The 25,375-nt window shown below is 38.2% G+C and overlaps 2 protein-coding genes across 2 annotated transcripts in view; one reads left to right on the forward strand and one right to left on the reverse strand.

The window, feature by feature from the left end:
• Positions 1-13,442, forward strand: part of gldc (glycine dehydrogenase (decarboxylating)) — a 40,621-nt gene extending 27,179 nt beyond the window's left edge. The window contains exons 18-25 of the mRNA XM_061980396.1: positions 1,520-1,669; positions 3,748-3,860; positions 3,929-4,070; positions 4,127-4,238; positions 4,339-4,434; positions 6,957-7,129; positions 11,882-11,962; positions 12,805-13,442. Coding sequence (XP_061836380.1) covers positions 1,520-1,669; positions 3,748-3,860; positions 3,929-4,070; positions 4,127-4,238; positions 4,339-4,434; positions 6,957-7,129; positions 11,882-11,962; positions 12,805-12,945 — 1,008 coding nt within the window. The 3' untranslated portion in view covers positions 12,946-13,442. The remainder of the gene's footprint in view (positions 1-1,519; positions 1,670-3,747; positions 3,861-3,928; positions 4,071-4,126; positions 4,239-4,338; positions 4,435-6,956; positions 7,130-11,881; positions 11,963-12,804) is intronic.
• A 5,013-nt stretch (positions 13,443-18,455) lies between these two features.
• Positions 18,456-25,375, reverse strand: part of jak2b (Janus kinase 2b) — a 76,610-nt gene continuing 69,690 nt past the window's right edge. Inside the window, exons 19-24 of the mRNA XM_061980400.1 lie at positions 23,692-23,881; positions 23,483-23,607; positions 20,326-20,498; positions 20,128-20,245; positions 19,901-20,014; positions 18,456-18,971 (exon numbers count right to left, since the gene is read on the reverse strand). Coding sequence (XP_061836384.1) covers positions 18,870-18,971; positions 19,901-20,014; positions 20,128-20,245; positions 20,326-20,498; positions 23,483-23,607; positions 23,692-23,881 — 822 coding nt within the window. The 3' untranslated portion in view covers positions 18,456-18,869. The remainder of the gene's footprint in view (positions 18,972-19,900; positions 20,015-20,127; positions 20,246-20,325; positions 20,499-23,482; positions 23,608-23,691; positions 23,882-25,375) is intronic.

Below are 25,375 nucleotides of genomic sequence, written 5' to 3' on the forward strand. Positions count from 1 at the left end.
TTGGGGACCACTGCTCTAGGTGATAGGAGCACTCTGGTGTTTTTGCACCTAGGTCCTCAAAAACAGCAGTATAGACTCTTCTATATGCGCTCTGCTGTTTTTAAGAAACCTATTGTGAAAACATTTAGCTGTTTGTAAGGATCTACTGCAAAAACATCAATTAAAGATCCTCTATGTGACAGGAGATCGCTGCTGTTTTTGCCGAGCTACTACAGAAATGTTACTTAATGCATCGCTATGTACAAGACAACAGTGGAATGCTATTTTTGACGATCTACTGCAAAATGGCCCGTCAAAGCTCCACTATATGATCGGATCACTCTAGTGTTCAAGCAGCAGGTCCTCAAAAACAGCAGTCAAAACTCCTGTTTTCTGTTTTTAAGAACCTACCTATTTCCAAACCTATGGAAACCTTTTGCTGTTTGTAAGGATACACTGTAAAAATGCCAGTCAAAGATCCTCTATAATATGACAGGAGAACTCTGCTGTTTTTGAGGACCTACTTCAAAAATGCTACCCAAAATTCCTTTTATTACAGAAAAGCGTCTGATGTTTTTGAGGATCTACTGCAAACATTTTTGCCAAAGATCCTCTAGGTGACAGGAGCACTCTGGTGTTTTTGCACCTAGGTCCTCAAAAACAGCAGTTTAGACTCTTCTATATGCGCTCTGCTGTTTTTAAGAAACCTATTGTGAAAACATTTAGCTGTTTGTAAGGATCTACTGCAAAAACATCAATTAAAGATCCTCTATGTGACAGGAGATCGCTGCTGTTTTTGCCGAGCTACTACAGAAATGTTACTTAATGCATCGCTATGTACAAGACAGTGGAATGCTATTTTTGACGATCTACTGCAAAATGGCCCGTCAAAGCTCCACTATATGATCGGATTACTCTAGTGTTTAAGCAGTAGGTCCTCAAAAACCACAGTCAAAGCTCCTCTATATGACAGCTGCGTTTTGCTGTCAAAAGGCACTCCTTTACACGCTACAGGACCTACTTCAAAAACATCAATCAAAGATCCTCTATTTATCTGGCGAGCACTGCTGTTTATGAGGACTTGCTGTAAAAATGTGTGCATAAGACACCAGCAATCTGCTATTTTTGAGGAGCGACTGCAAATGCACCTACTCAGTGGCCTAGTGGTTAGAGTGTCCGCCCTGAGATCGGTAGGTTGTGAGTTCAAACCCCGGCCGAGTCATACCAAAGACTATAAAAAAATGGGACCCATTACCTCCCTGCTTGGCACTCAGCATCAAGGGTTGGAATTGGGGGTTAAATCCCAAAAAAATGATTCCCGGGCGCGGCACTGCTGCTGCCCACTGCTCCCCTCACCTCCCAGGGGGTGAACAAGGGGATGGGTCAAATGCAGAGGACAAATTTCGCCACACCTAGTGTGTGTGTGACAATCATTGGTACTTTAACTTTAACTTTTAAAAATGCCAGTCCAAGATCCTCCATGGGACAGGAGCGCTCTGCCGTTTTTGAGAACCTACTTCAAAGATCCTCTTCCTTCCAGGTGGACAAACACAAGGCGCACCTGGCGGCCATGATGATCACCTACCCGTCCACCTTTGGCGTCTTCGAGGAGCACATCCAGGACATCTGCGACCTCATCCACAGGCACGGCGGACAGGTGTACCTGGACGGCGCCAACATGAACGCACAGGTGAGAGGAGTCCCAAGAAGGCACTCGGGTCAAAGGTTGCACACCTGTTATCGCCTTGTAAAATAGATAATCTTTGATCCACCTGCTCCACCGGGCTGACGACCAATCCAAGGACTCTGAAACAAAACCACGCCCTATTAACAGTGACTTCATTAAGTCGGGCTGTGAATCTTTGGGCACGATTCGATTCAGAATCGATTCTCGATTCAAAAACGATACTTCTTTTAGCAGATATGATCATCTACATCACAAGTGTCAAACTCAAGGCCCGCCACATAATTTTATGTGGCTGCGAAAGCCTGGGAAAAATGGGTTTCAAAAAAGTACTTACCGTATTTTCCGGACCATTGGGCGCACCGAATTATAAGGCGCACTGCTGATGAATTATCTATTTTGATCTTTTTTCATATATAAGGCGCACCGGATTATAAGGCGCATTAAAGGAGTCATATTATTATTTTTTTTTTCTAACTGTAAAAGACTTCCTTGTGGTCTACATAACATGTAATGGTGGTTCTTTGGTCAAAATGTTGCATAGAAGATGTTTTACACATGATCTTCAAGTCACTTTCTGACAGTCTCTTCCGAATGCGCCGTTTTGTGGGCGGTCTTATTTACGTGACTCAGCGTCTTCTCCCCGTCATCTTTGTTGTAGCGGTGTAGCGTGCAAGGACGGGAGTGGAAGGCTAACTGTTTTAGACTTTACTTAAATCAATAACGGAGCAGCATCTCCTCAACAACGCCGGAAAAGTGTCCCGTGAAAAACCGTCTGACCAGAACGCTCTAATAACTAAAGTTCCTTGGGTGAATAAAGTAAACTCACTACACCGGTATGTTTTAGCGCTTTCATGGCGAGTTTACTGACAGATATAAGTAGGAACTTTACACTACTTTATATTAGAAATGGCAACAGCGGAGGATGAATGTCCCATAACAAGAAGATAGAGAAAAAGAAGAAGCTTATCGACTGCAAAGGCAGACGCGCGCAATTTTTCAGGATTTATGCAGATCCCAAATACAGATCAGCAGGTACCAGAAGGTAAGAAAAATGCTTTTGCATAATATTGCGAAACAAAACGCCAGATAATGTCTTACCTTATACACACACCATAATAATACTGGTATGTTGAAGCACAGTACAATCCATCAAGCGGTGCGGCTTCATAGCTTACCAAAGTCGTACTAAAATATTTTGATAGATTTTTGAGCGCCGTGTGTAATGTTCTATATGGAACATATAAAATGTTGGTGTTGTTTACTTGAGTCATATTGCAGTCTACACTTATCTCTTATGTTTGACTGCCATCTACTGGTCACACTTATCATTTCACCATGTACCAAATAAAATAGCTTTGAGGTCGGTAAGCACAACCAAAATGATTCCGTACATTAGGCACACCGGGTTATAAGGCGCAGTGTCGAGTTTTGAGGAAAATGAAAGGATCTTAAGTGCGCCTTATAGTCCGGAAAATATGGTACTGGTTATTGTTTGGTAAACGTATAGCATGTTCTATATGTTATAGTTATTTGAATGACTCTTACCATAATATGTTACGTTAACATACCAGGCACGTTCTCAGTTGGTTATTTATGCCTCATATAACGTACACTTATTCAGCCTGTTGTTCACTATTCTTTATTTATTTTAAATTGCCTTTCAAATGTCTATTCTTGGTGTTGGATTTTATCAAATACATTTCCCCAAAAAATACGACTTATATATGTTTTTTTTCCTTCTTTATTATGCATTTTCGGCCGGTGCGACTTATACTCCGAAAAATACGGTGTGTGTATATATATATATATATATGTATATATATATATATATATATAAAATATTAATTTTAATTTTTTTTTTAATCGAATAAGAATCACGATTATTTCGAGAAAAAAAATGTTTACACCCTTATCATTAAGTACACCTGTGGTAGTTGACAAGATCTAATAGAAATAGAAAATGGTTGATCTCCACCAAGTGGGGTTGCGGGGGCAGCAGCCCAAGCAAAGAAGCCCAGACCTCCCTCTCCCCAGCTACTTGATGTGAAACTTCCTTCCACTGTTCCTTGTTCCCCCCACAGGTGGGTCTGTGCCGTCCGGGGGATTACGGCTCGGACGTGTCCCACCTCAACCTGCACAAGACCTTCTGCATCCCTCACGGGGGAGGAGGACCCGGCATGGGCCCCATTGGCGTGTACGTTAGCATTAGCATTAGCATTGAGGCGACCTCGTCACAGCCGGTTTTCCTTTCCCTTCCACCAGGAAAGCCCACCTGGCCCCCTTCCTGCCCAGTCACCCGGTGGTCTCCATGACCTCGGTCAACAGCAGCAGCTCCCTGGGCACCATCAGCGCCGCCCCCTGGGGCTCCAGCGCCATCCTGCCCATCTCCTGGGCCTACATCAAGGTCAGACCAACGCAGACAAAACGGGAACCGGGATTCACACTTTTTTGTTTTTTTAGATGATGGGCTCTAAGGGTCTGATCCACGCCACAGAGATGGCCATCCTCAATGCCAACTACATGGCCAAGAGGTTGGAGGGTCACTACAAGATCCTCTACAGAGGGTCCAAAGGTACGTCAGGCGTGAAGAGCCCATCTTAGAAATGACTGCACTTTAGAGTAGTCAGCGGACAGCTACGGCTCAGTCTGACATTGTGTGTGTGTGTGAACAGGATTCGTAGCCCACGAGTTCATCCTGGACGTGAGGCCTTTCAAGAAGACGGCCAACGTGGAGGCCGTGGACGTGGCCAAGAGGCTCCAGGACTACGGTGCGCCTTGTGTCCTTTCCCTTACTTATATGGGCATTTATGAGGGACTTCCTCTCTAAAATAAATAAATAAATAATTAAAAAATAATAATATTTTGGTGAGAATTTTGGTTTAAAGATACTTTAAAATAAATACAATTTAATTAGTTTAACTTTAAAATCCCAAATGTATTTTATTAATCAAACTTTGTCATGAATCGGAAGTAACTTTTTATTTACCTAATTAGAATTCACAGTAAATATATTATTTTTGACCAAATAAAAAGTTAACTTTTACGATTTTTTTTTTTTTTTTTTTTTTTTAACAAAAATTGTCGATTTAAAGACAATTTAATTTGTCTAATGCTGTGATTTCAAACCGGTTTCAATCAATTGTAAATTTGGAAACAAATTTGAATTTACTGTGTGAATGCCATTTAGAAGTTACGGTATAATCCCAAACCAGTTTTCGGTGGAGTGTCATCCATTTCTGATCCAAATTGTAATTTACTCTGTGAATGCAGTGTAGAAATTACAATTCCAAACCAAATGTAATCCTTATCTGATCCAGATTGAATATTTGGAAGTGAAATATGTGAAACCAGTTTAAATCCATATGTGATCCCGATTGAAAATTTGGAAGCAATTTGAATTTACTGTGTGAATGCCATTTACAAGTTATAATCCCAAACCAGTTTTTATACAGATTTAATATTTGGAAGCCGTTTTCAATTTGGCTTGTGTACGCAACATCAGTTCATTTCTGATCCAGATTGAAAATCTGAAATAAAATTGTAAATTACTCTGTGAATGAAGTGTAGGAATTACAATCTCAAACCAGTTTTCATCCATATTTTAATCCAGATTTTATATTTGGAAGCCATTTTCAATTTGGCTCGTGTATGTAACATCAGTTTATTTCTGATCCAGATTGAAAATTTGAAATAAAATTGTAGTTTACTCTATGAATGAAGTGTAGAAATTACAATTCCAAACCAAATGTAATCCTTATCTGATCCAGATTGAATATTTGGAAGTCATTTTAAGTGTACCTTGTATGTACAACATCAGTTGAGATGTGAAACCAGTTTAAATCCATGTGTGATCCTTATTGAAAATTTGGAAGCAATTTGAATTTACTGTGTGAATGCCATTTAGAAGTTATAATCCCAAATCAATTTTCCTCCAGATGTAATATTTGGAAGCCATTTTCAATTTGGCTTGTGTATGCAACGTCAGTTCATTTCTGATCCAGATTGAAAATTTTAAATAAAATTGTAATTTACTCTGTGAATGAAGTGTAGGAATTACAATCTCAAACCAGTTTTAATCCTTATCTGACCCAGATTGAATATTTGGAAGTCATTTTAAATCTGCCTTACATGTGCAACATCAGTTGAAATGTGAAACCAGTTTAAATCTATATGTGATGCAGATTGAAAATTTGGAAGCAATTTGAATTTATTGTGTGATTGCAGTGTAGAAGTTAAACTCAAACCAGTTTTAATCTGTTTGGTCAAGATTTAATATTCGGAAGCTATTTTTGATTTGGTTTGTGCATGGAACATCAGTTAGGATGTCAAAAGAGTTTTAATCCATTTCTGATCTGAATTTAAAATCTGAAATAAAATTATAATTTACTCTGTGAATTAAGTGTAAGAATTACGATCTCAAAACAGTTTTAATCCATATCTGATGTAATTGGTATATTTGGAATGAAATCTAAATTTACTGTGTTAACGCAATGTAGAAATTGTAATCTCAGACTAGTTTTAATCCATATCGGATCCGTTTCAAGTGTGCCTTGTGTATGCAACATCAGTTGAAATCTTAATCCATATCTGATGCAGTTTGAAAATTTGGAAGCAATTAAACATTTTTGTGTGATGCAATTTAGAAATTGTAACATCAAACCAGTTTTAATTCACATCTCTTCCTGATTGTTGCTAGATACAGTATACTAATTGAAATGTACTGTGTACACACCATGTAGAATGTAGTTTTAATCCATATTTGATCCAAATAGTAAATTTGAAATGAAATTAAAATCTACAGTGCTGTGTAGATATGATCTCCAACCAGTTTCAATCCATATGTGATCCAGATCGAAATAATTGGTAGCAATTCAGATTTATTGTGTGAATACTTTGTAGAAAGTGTCATCTTAAACTAGTTTGAATCCATATCTGATCCACTTTGAATATTTGGAAGGCATTTTAAAGCGACACCACTTGAAATGTCAAACCATTTTTAATCCATATCTGATCCAAAAAGTAAATTTAGAATGAAATGTAAATGTACTGTGTGAATGTAGAAATAGTAATCTGCAACCAGTTTTAATCCATATATTTTACCGATGGTTACAATCTAAATGTGCCACACCGTGTGAACGCAACGTCAGGATCTTTCATCTCAAACCAGTTTCAATCCAGATTGTATATTTGGAAGCAGTTAATATGTGCCACTTTAATCTATTTTCTCTGAGTTTTGTAGTTCATAAGTAGGATTGCAAGATCTGAAAGCACATAAATTGACATCCGGCAGGTTTCCACGCCCCCACAATGTCGTGGCCCGTGGCAGGGACCCTCATGATCGAGCCCACTGAGTCCGAGGACAAAGCAGAGATGGATCGCTTCTGTGACGCCCTGCTGGGCATACGCCAGGAGATCGCTGACATCGAGGAGGGAAGGATGGACTCTCGGGTCAACCCGCTTAAGGTGACTGTTACGTGTGTGTTTATATGTATGTATGTGTGCGTTTGTTTATATGTATGTATGTGTTTATGTATGTATGTGTTTATATGTGTGTGTGTTTATATGTATGTATGCGTTTGTTTATATATATGTGTGTGTGTGTTTACGTGTAACCAAAGACATGCACCTGGGGATAAGTTGATTGGCAACACTAAATGGTCCCTAGTGTGTGAATGTGAGTGTGAATGTTGTCTGTCTATCTGTGTTGGCCCTGTGATGAGGTGACGACTTGTCCAGGGTGTACCCCGCCTTCTGCCTGATTGTTGCTGAGATGGGCTCTAGCGACCCCAAAAGGGACAAGCGGTAGAAAATGGATGGATGGATGTTTATATGTCTGTATGTATGTGTGTCTTTATATGTATGTATGTCTGTGTGTGTTTATATGTATGTTTGTTTATATGTATGTGTGTGTTTGTTTGTATGTATGTCTGTGTGTGTTTATATGTATGTGTGTTTGTATGTATGTGTGTGTGTTTATATGTATGTGTGTCTTTATATGTATGTATGTCTGTGTGTTTATATGTATGTTTGTTCATATGTATGTATGTGTGTGTTTATATGTATTGTGTGTTTATATGTATGTATGTATGTCTGTGTGTGTTTATATGTATGTGTGTGTTTGTTTGTATGTATGTATGTGTGTTTATATGTATGTGTTTGTATGTATGTATGTGTGTGTTTATATATATGTTTGTTCATATGTATGTATGTGTGTTTATATGTATGTATGTGTGTATGTGTTTATATGTATGTTTGTTTGTATGTATGTGTGTGTTATGTGTATGTTTATATGTATGTTTGTTTGTATGTTTGTGTGTGTGTTTATATGTATGTATGTCTGTGTGTGTTTATATGTATGTTTGTTTGTATGTATGTATGTGTTTATATGTATGTTTGTTTGTATGTATGTATGTGTGTGTTTATATGTATGTGTGTGTTTATATGTATGTATATGTATGTTTGTTTGTATGTATGTGTGTGTTTATATGTATGTATGTCTGTGTTTATAAGTATGTATGTGTGTCTTTATGTATGTATGTCTGTGTGTGTGTTTATATGTATGTATGTGTGTTTATATGTATGTTTGTTCATATGTATGTATGTGTGTGTTTGTATGTATGTTTGTTTGTATGTATGTTTGCATGTATGTGTGTGTTTGTTTGTATGTGTGTATGTGTGTGTTTATATGTATGTTTGTTTGTATGTATGTATGTGTGTGTTTGTTTGTATGTATGTATGTGTGTTTATATGTATGTGTTTGTATGTATGTATGTGTGTGTTTATATATATGTTTGTTCATATGTATGTATGTGTGTTTATATGTGTGTATGTGTTTATATGTATGTTTGTTTGTATGTATGTGTGTGTTATGTGTATGTTTATATGTATGTTTGTTTGTATGTTTGTGTGTGTGTTTATATGTATGTATGTCTGTGTGTGTTTATATGTATGTTTGTTTGTTTGTATGTATGTATGTGTTTATATGTATGTTTGTTTGTATGTATGTATGTGTGTGTTTATATGTATGTGTGTGTTTATATGTATGTATATGTATGTTTGTTTGTATGTATGTGTGTGTTTATATGTATGTATGTCTGTGTTTATAAGTATGTATGTGTGTCTATGTATGTATGTCTGTGTTTATATGTATGTATGTGTGTTTATATGTATGTTTGTTCATATGTATGTATGTGTGTGTTTGTATGTATGTATCTGTGTATGTCTGTGTGTGTTTGTATGTATGTTTGTTTGTATGTATGTTTGCATGTATGTGTGTGTTTGTTTGTATGTGTGTATGTGTGTGTTTATATGTATGTTTGTTTGTATGTATGTATGTGTGTTTATATGTATGTATGTCTGTGTGTGTATGTATGTATGTGTGTGTTTATGTATATATGTCTGTGTTTATATGTATGTTTGTTTGTATGTATGTATGTATGTCTGTGTGTGTTTATATGTATGTGTGTGTTTGTTTGTATGTATGTATGTGTGTTTATATGTATGTGTTTGTATGTATGTATGTATGTGTGTGTTTATATATATGTTTGTTCATATGTATGTATGTGTGTTTATATGTATGTATGTGTGTATGTGTTTATATGTATGTTTGTTTGTATGTATGTGTGTGTTATGTGTATGTTTATATGTATGTTTGTTTGTATGTTTGTGTGTGTGTTTATATGTATGTATGTCTGTGTGTGTTTATATGTATGTTTGTTTGTATGTATGTATGTGTTTATATGTATGTTTGTTTGTATGTATGTATGTGTGTGTTTATATGTATGTGTGTGTTTATATGTATGTATATGTATGTTTGTTTGTATGTATGTATGTGTGTTTATATGTATGTATGTGTGTATGTGTTTATATGTATGTTTGTTTGTATGTATGTGTGTGTTATGTGTATGTTTATATGTATGTTTGTTTGTATGTATGTGTGTGTGTTTATATGTATGTATGTCTGTGTGTGTTTATATGTATGTTTGTTTGTATGTATGTATGTGTTTATATGTATGTTTGTTTGTATGTATGTATGTGTGTGTTTATATGTATGTATGTGTGTGTTTATATGTATGTGTGTGTTTATATGTATGTATATGTATGTTTGTTTGTATGTATGTGTGTGTTTATATGTATGTCTGTGTTTATAAGTATGTATGTGTGTCTTTATGTATGTATGTCTGTGTGTGTGTTTATATGTATGTTTGTTCATATGTATGTATGTGTGTGTTTGTATGTATGTATGTGTGTATGTCTGTGTGTGTTTGTATGTATGTTTGTTTGTATGTATGTTTGCATGTATGTGTGTGTTTGTTTGTATGTGTGTGTTTATATGTATGTTTGTTTGTATGTATGTTTGCATGTATGTGTGTGTTTGTTTGTATGTATGTTTGCATGTATGTGTGTGTTTGTTTGTATGTTTGTTTGTATGTATGTATGTGTGTTTATATGTATGTATGTCTGTGTGTGTATGTATGTATGTGTGTGTGTTTATGTATATATGTCTGTGTTTATATGTATGTTTGTTTGTATGTATGTATGTATGTCTGTGTGTGTTTATATGTATGTTTGTGTTTATATCTATGTATGTATGTATGTGTGTGTTTATATGTATGTTTGTTTATATGTTTGTCTGTGTTTGTATGTATGTATGTCTGTGTGGGTTTATATGTATGTTTGTTTATATGTATGTTTGTATGTGTGTGTTTATGTATGTATGTGTGTGTTTATGTATGTATGTCTGTGCGTGTTTATATGTATGTATGTGTGTGTTTATATGTATGTATGTGTGTTTATATGTATGTGTATGTTTGTTTGTATGTATGTCTGTGTGTGTATGTATGTCTGTGTGTGTGTGTGTGTGTTTATATGTATGTATTAGAGATGCATGGATAGGCAATTATTTCATCCGCAACCGCATCAGAAAGTCGTCAACCATCCGCAATCCACCCGATCTAACATTTGATCAGAACCGCATCCGCCCGTTGTTATATATCTAATATAGACGATGCAAGGCATTAGTGAGGCTATAAAGCTTTTGCCTGTTAAAGAAAAGAGACTGATCCAATGCAGCATTCGCGTGCCACGCTGTCACGACCCAGACGCACACCAGTGCGCAATCATATGGGAGCCGCGCTGAGCGCACCTCCAAGCGCGTCTCGCTGCCGGCGACGGCCGGGTATATGGGCCCGACGCTCCAGCGCCATCCATTTTCAGGGCTAGTTGATTCGGCAGGTGGGTTGTTACACACTCCTTAGCGGGTTCCGACTTCCATGGCCACCGTCCTAGCTGCTGTCTATATCAACCAGGGTGAGCCCCACCCCTTTCGTGAGCGCACTGCGCGCGGAGTGACCCCTGTTACGCGCCCCCGGCAACAGGGGTGGCGGGCAGGTAAGCTACGCGGGCGGAGCGCGCGGAGTGACCCCTGTTACGAGCCCCCGGCCACGGGGGTGGCGGGCAGGTAAGCTGCTTACCTGCTGCGCGTGACGCCGGCCGCGGCGAAGGCGGACGAGGCGGGGTGTCGGTGCGGTGGGCGCGGTGGTGACCCTGGACGTGCGTCGGGCCCTTCTCGCGGATCGCCTCAACTACGGCTCCCGGTGGGGCCCTCTCGGGGGAAGGGGCCTCGGTCCCGGACCCCGGCGAGGCGTCCCTTCTCCGCTCCGTAAAAGTGTCCATCTCTTTTTTTTTTTTTCTTCTGTTGTGGCATATGCAGCAGGTGCCTGCTCGTTTTTCGTATGTGGGTAACAACATTTAACTATGTATATATATTTCCGAATTGGTTTAACTGCCACCCGCCTGAATCTATTTAAAATCTAATTTTTTTAAATTTCAATCGCCCGACCCGACCCGCTGATAAAATCTAATTTTTTAAAATGTCATCCGCCCGATTCGCGGATAATCCGCGGTTGTGCCCGCAAACCGCGCATCTCTAGTATGTATGTACGTGTTTGTATGTATGTCTGTGTGTTTCTGTCAATGTATTTGTGTGTGAGTGTTTGTGTGCGTGTGTTTGTATGTATGTGTGTGTTTGTATGCGTCTGTGTGTTTATATGTACATGTGTGTGTGTTTGTATGTATGTCTGTGTGTTTATGTATGTGTGTGTTTTTGTTTGTATGTGTATGTATTTTTGTGTTTGTATGTATGCATGTTTATATGTGTATGTTTATATGCATGTGTGTGTGTGTGTATTTATATGTATGTACTTATGTGTCCAGATGGCGCCTCACTCACTGGCCTGCATCTCGTCCTCCACCTGGGACAGACCTTACTCCAGAGAGTTTGCCGCTTTCCCCTTGGTGAGTGTCCTCTGCTGCCCTCATGTGGTGGATCTGTAAACTGCACTATCAGTCATAGCTGAGCTTTTCTGGAACAACAAAAGTTGGCACAATAACAGAATTTCCAAGTAATAAGATTTAAACTGTAAACTTCAAAATGTTTTGTCTTTTTCGTTTTCAAATAAATATATAACGTGTTTTTTTTTAAAGATTACCTGTAAAATACTACTACCACTATTATTGTATATATGTTTTTAAATAATAAGCCCTTATTACCTGTTTTAATTAAATACATACTGTGGAAACAAGTAATGGCTAAAATAATTACTTCCAAATAATTGAGCAACCCTTACTTTCATAGCAGGATTATTAAAATATGTAAACATACTATCACTTAAAAAGTAAAAAATTAGTTTTTCATCCAGATAAAATAAAATTTAAACCAAAAAAGTCCTCAGTTCTCATTTGCATGATTACCAATAAATACAATAATTAGAAATAAGAAAACAACTTGGTAATTCAATACAAATAACAAATTGTTAATCCATCATGAATAAAAAAGATGATACATTGATAATCAAAATAAAAAAAAAGATCAATAAAAATTTAAAAAAATATATTATATTATAATATTAAAAAAAAACATAGAATTTTTGTTTTTCCTTGCCCTGGTGAGGGATCCGAGCCGAGGATGTCGTTATGGCTTGTGCAGCCCTTTGAGACACTTGTGAATAAGAGCTATATAAATAAAGTTTAAATCAGGGTAAAAACTGCAAAATTAAAAACAAATGAATTGTTTTTAAGTTGTTCATCTGACACAAGATTTTGCCATGTTTTACCTCCATTATGTTTCTGTTTTGCAGCCCTTCATTCGCCCCGAGACCAAATTCTGGCCGAGCATCTCCAGGATCGACGACATCTACGGCGACCAGCACCTGGTGTGCACCTGCCCCCCCATGGAGGTCTACGAGTCCCCTTACGAGGAGAACCGAGCCTCTTCGTAGGGCGAGGAGGACGACCGTGTGCAAATACATCATGTGATCTTTTCTTTCGTTCCCTCTTTTCAAACATGCGCTTCTTTGGACCGATGCTTTCATTCCTTAGAGACTTGTCGAAAATGGGAAATCACGATCAGGACGACACAATTTTCGTTAAATAAGTAAAAACTGAGACTTTTCCGACCCTTCCGATGGACCAAAGGTGGAACTTTCACTTTTTCTAATGTTGCAAAATAAGTGCGACCTAAACTTTCTGTACTAAAATCCTCTTTTGTTCCTTCCTGATAACATTTTCTTGTAGCCTTGTTGATATTTTGCTGTGTTTACTTGCTGCCCACCATTTTCATACATTTAGGCAACACTGCCGCCTAGTGGCTCCTTCCCATATCCCCTTGATGTTTTCTCCTAATTTACCTGGAGCCATGTGAATACTTTCTAACTTTTTTTTTTTTTTTTTTGCTAAGAAAACCAAATGATTAAATGAGACTGATGTTTGAAGTGTTTCTGCTGACTTTTTTTAATTTTATTTTTAGGAAATGATTATATTTTAGTACTTTTTTCTATAAAATCAGACGTTAGCTATTTACTAGTGAAAGGTGAGTGTTTGGCACACTCACTAGCTGTATTGACACTGTACTGACTTACCCTTTCAACTGCTGGACTATAGAAGTGACTACAATGATGTGGTTTTCCTTAAGTATGGCATCACATCACTACTTTTTGTCGTTTAATTGATTAAAATGTCAGTTGTTACAAAAATGCCCTATTTGATGTGTTTTGGACAAATAAAGTAATCTGGGCTTTCCCAGGTTAAACTGAGACACTAAGCAGAGTTTTATTTGGCGATCGTCCCATTAAAATGTTTCTCACATGTGAAACCATTTTTGTACTAAAACAAATTGTAACATCATTAAGACATACCTTCCTAACTAAACTCCTACCGGGATTTGAACCTGGTATGGCTGCCTTTAAGTAGCAGCATGGGCACTGCGCACCACAGGAGACTGTGTGGGGGAGAAAATGCCATTACGTTAACAGTGATGGAGCAGGAAGGGGCTAGGAATATGTTTGTGGGAAAATCTTGTATGAAGCGCTGTCATTCATCAATTGACATTTTTCACGCACTTCTGCACACAATACATATGTATATACGTATCTATATACATATGTATATATACACACGTATTTATACATATATATGTATATATACACATGTGTATATATATATATGTGTATATATACAGTATATGCGCATATGTATATACATGTATACATATGTATATATACATATGCATATATATACATATCTATATAAATGTAAACATTTATATACATACAGTATGTATATATACATATATATATAAATGTAAACATTTATGTACATATACACATATGTATATATATATATGTACATACACATACTGTATGTATATATACATATGTATATACATGTATATAGATACGTGTATATATATATGCATATGTATATAGATACGTGTATATATATATGCATATGTATATACATACGTATATATACATGCATATATACCGGTACATATGTATATATACGTGTATATATATATGCATATGTATATACATGTATATAGATACGTATATATACATGCATATATACATATGTATATATACATCTATATATATATATACATCTATATATATATATATAGATATATATATACATCTATATATATACATATACATATACACACATATATATACATATACATATATATACACACATATATATATACATACACATATATATATATACATATATGCATATGTATATACATGTATATAGATACGTATATATACATGCATATATACATATGTATATATACATCTATATATATATATATATATATACATCTATATATATATATATAGATATATATATATACATCTATATATATACATATACATATACACACATATATATACATATACATATATATACACACATATATATATACATACACATATATATATATACATATATACATACATATATATATATATGTGTATATATATGTGTATGTATATATATATATGTATATATATATATACATACACACACACATTTATATACATACACACATACAATAAATATATATATTTATCCTCGACGTCACAAGTGAGCGGAGATAGTAGAAATGCCAATCGAGGACAGACAAACATTTTAGAGCGATACGAATTAACAAGTTCCTTCTGTGTAAATAAAAGTAAATTATCAGTCATATTTAAAATAAATCACTAGATATTCGCTAAAAAGGTGACACAAGGAGGAAAAACGATCGCTTAACACCGGACCTTACAATGTTTGTGTAACCGGCGCTGAGTTACACACATGTTGTTTTGCCAAACTAGAGACACAACAATGAAAACAACAACAGTGAGCGTACTCACCTGGTATTCATCAAAAGTGTGATCTTACCCTGATGCTGCTTTTGTCACACACATTTTCCTGGAGCTCTCCAAAGCGCCCGTCCTTGAAAGACTAAAATAGTTTTACCATGCACCACCAGTGAGGAATTTAGCCTCATGCCGCCATTTATAAACATAAATCATCTGCCTAATTCAACTAACATGCACTTCTGAATCTTGTAAGTACATTTTTATTCTCAAAACAAAACAAAAAAAGGTAATTTCCTGTAGATTTTGGCCCATTCCAGGTGTTGCTACGGATCAGCTCCTCCTAGACAGATCAGAAATACGGAGGATGCTAAATTCCGAAGCGTTTAGGTTTTCAGTATAAGACGTGGGTTCCCGAGAATGTCAAAAAGTCTACCGTAGAAACAGGGGTCTCAAATTCAAAAGAAACTAGCTAGCATGTAAAATAAAAAAAGATCAAAAAAATTCTATAGATTTTACAGTAAGAAAATAGCAACTCAGTCACCATAATTTTACTATAAAATTTAAACGCTGTTGTAACACGTGGCTTGGCATCGTTTTGCTGAAATAAGCAGGGGCGTCCATGATAACGTTGCTTAGATGGCAGCATATGTTGCTCGAAAACCTGTATGTACCTTTCAGCATTAATGGCGCCTTCACAGATGTGTAAGTTACCCGTGCCTTGGGCACTAATACACTCCCATACCATCACAGATGCTGGCTTTTCAACTTTGCGCCTAGAACAATCCGGGTGGTTCTTTTCCTCTTTGGTACGGACGACACGACGTCCACAGTTTCCAAAAAACAATTTGAAATGTGGACTCGTCAGACCACAGAACACTTTCCCACTTTGCATCAGTCCATCTTAGATGAGCTCGGCCCCAGCGAAGCCGGCGGCGTTTCTGGGTGTTGTTGATAAATAAAACTTACAGATGTTTTTTGTGTGTTTTTTTTTTACACCAAATTACTGTAAATTGGTAACTGTACCACTGTTGTTTTTACGTTAAAATTCTAGTGACTGAGCTGATAGTTTTTTACCGTAAAATCTTTGCCCATTTTTATTTTGAAGTCCATTACTAATAAAAAAAAACAAAAAAAAACAGTACCACTGTTAATTTTACCGCACAATTCTGGCGATAAAGCTGCTTTTTTTTTTTTACCGTAAAATCTACATTCCCTATTTTTACTGTGCATTGCTGTAAATGGAAAAATAGTACCGCTGATGATTTTACGGTAAATTTCAGGCAACTGAGCTGCCAGGTTTTTACAGTTAAATCTGTGTAGCCTTGCAAACATGACAACGATTGTGCAGCTTGAAAGAGGTCAATATAAATATATATATAATTTTCTCACTGGTACTCATCGAAGGCGGACGCTCCCTTCTCCCTCGCCCTTATCTCTCCTGCTTGCCTCTTTTGTCCTGTCTTAAGGTTCTTGTTGCCTCTTTTTGCACTGCTCTCCAAATCTAAACAACGGAATTAATCAACCGACCTCCCGACAAAATTGACAAGATCTTGGGTTTGAGGGAACGTGTCTGTCCCGTCCAAACGGTTGTTGCAGGACACACGGTAGAAGAGTGTCGCGTGTCCAGTCGAGGACGTTGAAGAGATCTACCTATTCCGAACCACGATAATCGGACATCCGCTAATTGGAGTAGGCGTCGTCCTGGTGCATCGACAAATTGGAAGATGCCGGCAGCCGTTCAGAGTACCCTAAAGCTGCCGCAAATGATTGGAGGATGCGAGCAAACCTGTGGGCACTCAGACTTTTGCGATTTTGGACTGTTTTGCAAATATGACAACATCTTGGAGACGCAGGCTGCTCGAATGGTGAAGTATTATGAATATAAGGCACCAAAATAGACAATAGAGTGGAAAGTTTACATTTCTTTTCGCTCACTCAAACACAAAAATCTGGATTGTTTTCCCTGGCTGCAAGCGACTTGGCAAGGCAGCTCCTTCGAGACTCTCCCGGAAGAGGAGCGACAAATTCCTTCCCCGCCTGTCATGGACACACACCCTTTGTCGCATACTTGCCAACCCTACCGAATTTTCTGGGAGATTCCCGAATTTCAGTGCCTCTCCCGAAAATCTCCCAGGACAACCATTCTACCGAAAATCTCCCGATTTCCAGCCGGACAACTACCGTATTTTTCGGAGTATAAGTCGCACCTGCTGAAAATGCATAATAAAGAAGGAAAAAAAAACATATATAAGACGCACTGGAGTATAAGTCGCATTTTTGGGGGAAATGTATTGTTTTCATTTCATTGTTTTCTTTAATTTGTGAAACTGGTCAAAATGGCTCTTTGAGTGGTAAAGGTTGCCGACCCCTGCTCTAGTGCGACTTACCGTATTATTCGGACTATATATCGCAATTTTTTTCATAGTTTGGCCGGGAGTGCGACTTATACTCAGGAGTGACTTATGTGTGAAATTATTAACACATTACCGTAAAATATCAAATAATATTATTTAGCTCATTCACGTAAGAGACTAGACGTATAAGATTTCATGGGATTTAGCGATTAGGAGTGACAGATTGTTTGGTAAACGTATAGCATGTTCTATATGTTATAGTTATTTGAATGACTCTTACCATAATATGTTACGTTAACATACCAGGCACGTTCTCAGTTGGTTATTTATGCCTCATATAACGTACACTTATTCAGCCTGTTGTTCACTATTCTTTATTTATTTTAAATTGCCTTTCAAATGTCTATTCTTGGTGTTGGCTTTTATCAAATACATTTCCCCAAAAAATGCGACTTATACTCCAGTGCGACTTATATATGTTTTTTTCCTTCTTTATTATGCATTTTCGGCCGGTGCGACTTATACTCCGGAGCGACTTATACTCCGAAAAATACAGTACCTCACGTCTCCATTTCTTCCAGTTAAGAGAACATTTAAACCGCTGCGAGGCGACCGACAATCAATCTTCCAAACGCCACACTTAAGGTGCGACAGAAACCCTCAGCGTTAACTTCCGGATTTCAAAATAAATGTCTTTTCAAAATCCCGTAACGGCCCGTTTTAAAGCTGTGATGAAAACTCAACTTTGTAATTCCTGGAACAAATGAAAGAAAAATAAATATAAATATATACAAATATACACGGGCTTTAATCTCCAGCTCCAGTATATTAGAATTAGAAAAAGAAACAAATCTGAACATAGTGTATGTACACAAATATATACTGTAGCTATGTACAAACACACACACGCAAAGAAAATACTTTTAAGAGAGGGGAGACGTGTGATGGCGACGGCTAGCCCCGCTAGCACACACACACACGCACACACACACACATACACACACGCACACGCACTCGCACACACGCACACACACATTTACTAAGCATCCAATTTTCAGGCGTGACAATAAACTACTCACAGTTCATACTACCGTTTTAAAATCTTCAACAAACGCGACCATTCCAGCAGGCGGACTGTGTCTCAAGTGGGAGGGGGGACGGACGGGGAAGCGCGGCACTTGGGGTGATTGTTCGCCCGTGTGTTCAAATGGAGTCCCTGAGCAGGTCGATGCGCAGGGTCAGCTCGTTGAAAGACGGACGCAGGCCAGAGTCGTTGTCCCAGCACTCCTCCATGATCTCGTACATCTGGCAACAAAAGACACAAGGTCGTTAGAGGACACTCCCATGCTCTCTTCAGCAAACCTATGTTTTCCCAAAGCATAGGTTTATGATTTTTTTTTGTACTACTACAAAAAAATCATCAACTTCTACATTAAAATTCTGGTGACTGAGCTGCTAGTTTTTTTTACCGACTGAGCATTTCATGGAAGCTGCATTTATACCCACCTGTTCCCAATTAGCCTGTTCATCTGTGGGATATTCCAAATAAGTGTTTGATGGTCATTCCTCAACTTATCAGTCTTTTTTGCCACTTGTGCCAGCTTTTTTGAAACATGTTGCAGGCATAAATTTCCAAATGAGCTAATATTTGCAAAAAATAAAGTTTTCCAGGTCGAACATTAACTATCTTGTCTTTGCAGTCTATTCAATTGAATATAAGTTGAAAAGGATTTGCAAATCATTGTATTCTGTTTTTATTTACCATTTACACAACGTGCCAACTTCACTGGTTTTGGGTTTTGCATAGTATATATGAATATGTACAGTGTATTTATTCTTCAATCAGTTAATATAAACATCTTTGGTGTTTAAGATGTTATCAAACGTAATGGCGCATAAAATAACGTCACAGGTACTTTGTTAAGTAACTAATTACTCTTACATGAAGTAACTGCGTTGCTACTTTTTGTGAGAAGTAATTTGTAACTGTAACTAATTACTTTTATAAGGTAAGATGACCAACACAGGTCATATCCCCCCCACCATTTTGACTAGCATTTTTGAAGCTATTCCCAAATTGGTCTTGTCACATAAAAGATCTTTGATTATAGAGTTTTTTTCCCCGTATGTCCTTAAAATTCAGCAGAGCGCTCCTTTCACACAGAGGATCTTTGCAAAAATATTCATGATTTATTAGGACATGGTGCGATAGTGCATGCAGACAACTTCCGTACCTCAGAGGGGCAACTGATGGGCTGCGACAGCCTGCTGCCAGACCTGAGCAGCTCGATGAGGTGGTAGACGATCAGCTGCCCTTGCTTGTCGTTGCCCATCATGGACATGAATATCTGTCCATCAAAAGAAGTCAAATGGTAGAATGGAAATGCGGTGTAATTATTAGCAAAATCTATTCCTAGGAGTCTTCTAACGCAGATTATTGTGTGCGTGTGTTCTGGCCTACCGCAGGAGGGCTGCAGTTCTTGTCGCTGTGTGTGAAGAGCTCATAAAGAACCACGCCGAAGCTCCACACGTCCGACGCCACCGAGAACCTGCTCTCCGTCAGCGACTCAGGAGCGTACCTGAAGGAAGGCAGACAGTGCGTGAAGAACAGGACGCTGTGTGCAAGCAGGGAGTGGCGCGCGAGGGAGGCGGACTTCACCAAAATATGGGGCTCTCTCCTGGCTCTTTGACCATGTAGTACTCCTTGTCCTGGGGGAGGATCTTGGTCAGGCCAAAATCGCCGATCTTCACCCTCAGCTCGCTTTCCACCAGGATGTTCCTGGTTGCCAGGTCACGGTGAATGTAGCGCTTACTGGACAAGTACCCCATTCCCTGTGCAGACAAAAATAATAAGGCTAGGAAACCACAGAACAGGGATGTAACGGTTACTGTTAACGATAAATCGCGATACAAATCTTGACTGTTATTAATACCGAATTTTTCGGAGTATAAGTCGCTCCGGAGTATAAGTCGCACCGGCCGAAAATGCACAATAAAGAAGGAAAAAAACATATATAAGTCGCACTGGAGTCTTCGTCGCATTTTTTGGGGAAATGTATTTGATAAAAGCCAACACCAAGAATAGACATTTGAAAGGCAATTTAAAATAAATAAAGAATAGTGAACAACAGGCTGAATAAGTGTACGTTATATGACGCATAAATAACCAAGTGAGAACGTGCCTGGTATGTTAACGTAACATATTATGGTAAGAGTCATTCAAAAAACTATAACATATAGAACATGCTATACGTTTACCAAACAATCTGTCACTCCTAATCGCTAAATCCCATGAAATCTTATACGTCTAGTCTCTTACGTGAATGAGCTAAGTAATATTATTTGATATTTTACGGTAATGTGTCAATAATTTCAAACATAAGTCGCTCCTGAGTATAAGTCGAACCCCCGGCCAAACTATGAAAAAAACTGCGACCTATAGTCCGAAAAATACGGTACCATTTCATATTTTAATTGATTATTTCCTGGAGAAGCAGCTTGTGCGCTAATAACTAGCTAGGTTAAATGCTAACATTAATCCTGCACTACCATGAGCTAATGCAACAAAATTTTGTTCTTATCTGTATTGTAAAGTTCAAATTTGAATGACAATAAAAAGGAAGTCTAAGTCTAAGTCTAACCAAAGACACATTAATGTCTTTCCTCATTAAGAAACAATTGTTTTGCCTTTGTAATGGCAAGATTATTATTTCAGTTGTCTCTTGTCTAAAACCACAATTTGTGTCTGAGAGTTTGTGTGTGTGGCTTTATCTTCACTACATAGGTCTGTTTTTTTGTCCTAAAACAATACACTGTTATGGCCTATGCAATTTTGGAGCCCATTCGGGGTGTCTCCAAACCCCAACTCTCTCTATGGACGAAGACTGCTGTGATGTTGGTTGATCACTAAATTGTGTCGTATTTGTGTCTTCAGTCAAATGTTATATCCTCCAAAAAGGTTTCTTTTATGATTGATGTCGTTAACTGCCAACCCAGTGCTTAACCAAAACATTCCTATCCACAATCAGATAGAGCTTGTATTCGCCCATCTTCTTCTGTCCTCCTCTCCCAGGAGATAGGAGGTTTTACCCCAACTTCTCCTCTTATTCCTAAAAGTTATATAGTTGTGAAGAGTTGTTTGTCTCTCTCTTTGTCTCTTGCTGTTCTCCTTTCCGTAGCGAAAACCCTTTCTCCTTTGTAATCTGATGTTAATTGAGTACTCAAATACTTAAAAAGACCTTAGTTTTTCTCTGGACAATTTTTTGTTGAATATGAAAAATTCCAAAATATCATGGAAAAGCACTGACAAATTGAAACAGAAGAAAACACTTAAACAATAATATAGATTTTTAAGAAGCCAGAACAATTTGGTTGTTTCTTCTGCCAAGTTCAGTAGAAGCATTTAAGTCCCATCTCAAAACTCATTTGTATACTCTAGCCTTTGAATAGCCCCCTCTTTTTTAGACCAGTTGATCTGCAGTTTCTTTTCTTTTCTCCTCTGCTCCCCCCTACCCCTTGTGGAAGGGGAGACACACAGGTCCGGTGGCCATGGATGGGGTACTGGCTGTCCGGGGTCGGGACCCGGGGTGGACCGCTCGCCTGTATATCGGTTGGGTACATCTCTGCGCTGCTGACCCGTCTCCGCTCGGGATGGTTTCCTGCTGACCCCACTGTGGACTGGACTCTTACTGTTATGCTGGATCCACTATGGACTGTACTCTCACAATATTATGTTAGACCCACTCGACATCCATTGCATTCGGTCGCCCTTATGTGGGCTCTGTACCGAGGATGTCGTTGTGGCTTGTGCAGCCCTTTGAGACACTTGTGATTTAGGGCTATATAAATAAACATTGATTGATTGATTGATTGAACTTGGTTAAAAGCTATAAGTGTGTAAAAGTACATTTTGAGCAATTCAATAATACAGTGATATGACATTTTACATGGTTACATGTAGAGATGTCCGATAAATGCTTTGAAATTTAATATCGGAAATTATCGGTATTGGTTTGAACCTCCCGATTTTCCCGGGAGACTCCCGAATTTCAGTGCCCCTCTCAAAAATCTCCCGGGGCAACCATTCTCCCGATTTCCACCCGGACAACATTATTGGGGCGTGCCTTAAAGGCACTGCCTTTAGCGTCCTCTACAACCTGTCGTCACGTCCGCTTTTCCTCCATACGAACAGCGTGCCGGCCCAGTCACATAGTATATGCGGCTTTTACACACACATAAGTGAATACAATGCATACTTGATCAACAACCATACAGGTCACACTGAGGGTGGCCGTATAAACAACTTTAACACCGTTACAAATACGCGCCACACTGTGAACCCACACCAAACAAGAATGACAAACACATTTCGGGAGAACGTTCGCACCATAACACAACATAAACACAACAGAACAAATACCCAGAACCCCTTGCAGCACTAATTCTTCCGGGAGGCTACAATATACACCCTCTACTACCCCCTACTCCGCCCACTTCAACCTCCTCATGCTGTCTCAAGGAGAGCATGTCCCAAATTCCAAGCTGCTGTTTTGAGGCATGTTAAAAAAAATAATGCACTTTGTGACTTCAATAATAAATATGGCAGTGCCATGTTGGCATTTTTTTCCATAACTTGAGTTGATTTATTTTGGAAAACCTTGTTACATTGTTTAATGGGGCATCACAACAAAATTAGGCATAATAATGTGTTAATTCCACGACTGTATAGATCGGTATCGATTGATATCGGAATCGGTAATTAAGAGTTGGACAATATCGGAATATCGGATATCGGCAAAAAACACACAGGTGAGCACCTTGCAGATTTGAGAGGCGTAATGCATCAGCTTCTTGTGGTCGATCCTCTCCTTGTTCTTCATCAGGTAATCTCGCAGGCTTCCGAAGGGGAGGTACTCCATGATGAGACGCAAATTACGTCGGCCTGGGAGGAGAAAAGCAAGACGGAGTGTGTATGCCTGGGATTCCTAATGTAAGTCATCTCTCGGGTAGAACTTATGAAGTGCACCTGCGCTGTAGCAGACGCCTTTGTACTTGACGATGTTCTCGTGCTGCAGGGACTTCAGGATCTCGATTTCCCGCTCGAAGTCGCGGATGTGCTCGGCGGTGCTGTGCTGCAGCTTCTTCACGGCCACCACGTCGCCCGTGTTGTCCTGCAGCGGGTCGTAGCGGCACATCTCCACGCTGCCGAAGTTGCCCTGGAATAGAAAAGAGGATAATGCAGCTGGTAAAGCGGCAGCCAATGAGACAGTTTGAGACATTTAAGGCACTCACATTTACTCCTGTCTTTAAGTGTATTTCAATCAATTACCTGCCAACCTTGTATATGCCAATAGCGTGATGTTTTGCTCATGTTATTAATGTTTAATAGGTAGGTGTGCAATTGAACCCTTTTCACAAACTTTTAAATTATTTCAACACTGGAAAAACTCACAATCTCACCAAGTCTATATTTCAAATTTTTAGTCAAAATACCTCAAACTCAAAACAAGCCACAATCCCCTGAATAGTATTTTTCAGTGAGACATAAGAACTTGGTTTAGGCAATAGATCTTCTTGAGCAACACAAGTTTGTTGTTAAGACAGTAAGTATAGTATACGTTTTAATTGCTAATTTCAAGATCACTTTTAAGCTTTTTTTTAAAGCTTAAATGTCTTATTTCAAGAAATCTTACCAAGACAATTTTAAGTTGTTCCATTGGCATATTTTTTTGCTCATTACAAGCAAAAATCACTTGTATTAATTTAGTTTTTACTCTTTTCAAGAGGGGCAATTTTTCCAGTGAAGAAGTAAAACCAACTGTCTTCATGTTTCCAGCAGGCCACACAGTGTTGCCCCATTTTGTGGAGTTTTCAATGGCAAATCTCATGTGTACTTCAAGGTGTACTTTTAATGCACATTAGGCACAGTTTATAAGTGCATTTCTAATGAAAAAAAGTACCATAATAGCTGCTTTGTACTAAACTATATCCTTGCTTTACATGAGGGTTATGTTACAGGACCTCCAGAAAATAACGGACAGACCCATAAAAAGCTCTAATTTTTAAACCCTATCATATGCTTCTCACAGGTATTAAACACATTTTAAAATCAGTTTCACACATAAAAAAAAAACAGTAACAGGCATACAGTAACGTAAATGACCGCCATAACCACAACACCAGGGGGAGCTCCACAAACTACGTCAAACCCAGATTCCGATCTAACAAAGGACAATTCTCCTTCTATGCCACATCAATATGGAATGCACTCCCAACAGGTGTAAAAGAAAGTGCATCTCTATCCTCCTTCAAAACCGCACTAAAAGAACACCTCCAGGCAGCTACAACCCTAGCCGAACCCCCTCCCCCCACCACATCCCACCTCCCCGGATTGTAAATAATCTAATGTAAATAATCAAATGTATATACTTGTTCTTATGCTTTCTGAGCTCACTATGTTCACTGCTCGCTGTACATATCCTACGAAGTCAGACCTGCACTGTTTCAATGTCCATTTCTCTGATGATATAATTGTTGATGACTGAAGTATGCTGATAGCAACTCAACCTAACCCCCCCGCCCCCAACCCCCTAAATAATGTATATAATTCAATGTATATACTCTGATGATCAACTTGTGTGATGACTGTATTATGCTGATAGTATATATTTGTAACATGAATTGATTATCATGGACCCCGACTTAAACAA

This window comes from Nerophis lumbriciformis, linkage group LG20 (genome assembly GCF_033978685.3).
Source record: "Nerophis lumbriciformis linkage group LG20, RoL_Nlum_v2.1, whole genome shotgun sequence".
In the NCBI taxonomy this organism is placed as follows: Eukaryota; Metazoa; Chordata; class Actinopteri; order Syngnathiformes; family Syngnathidae; genus Nerophis; species Nerophis lumbriciformis.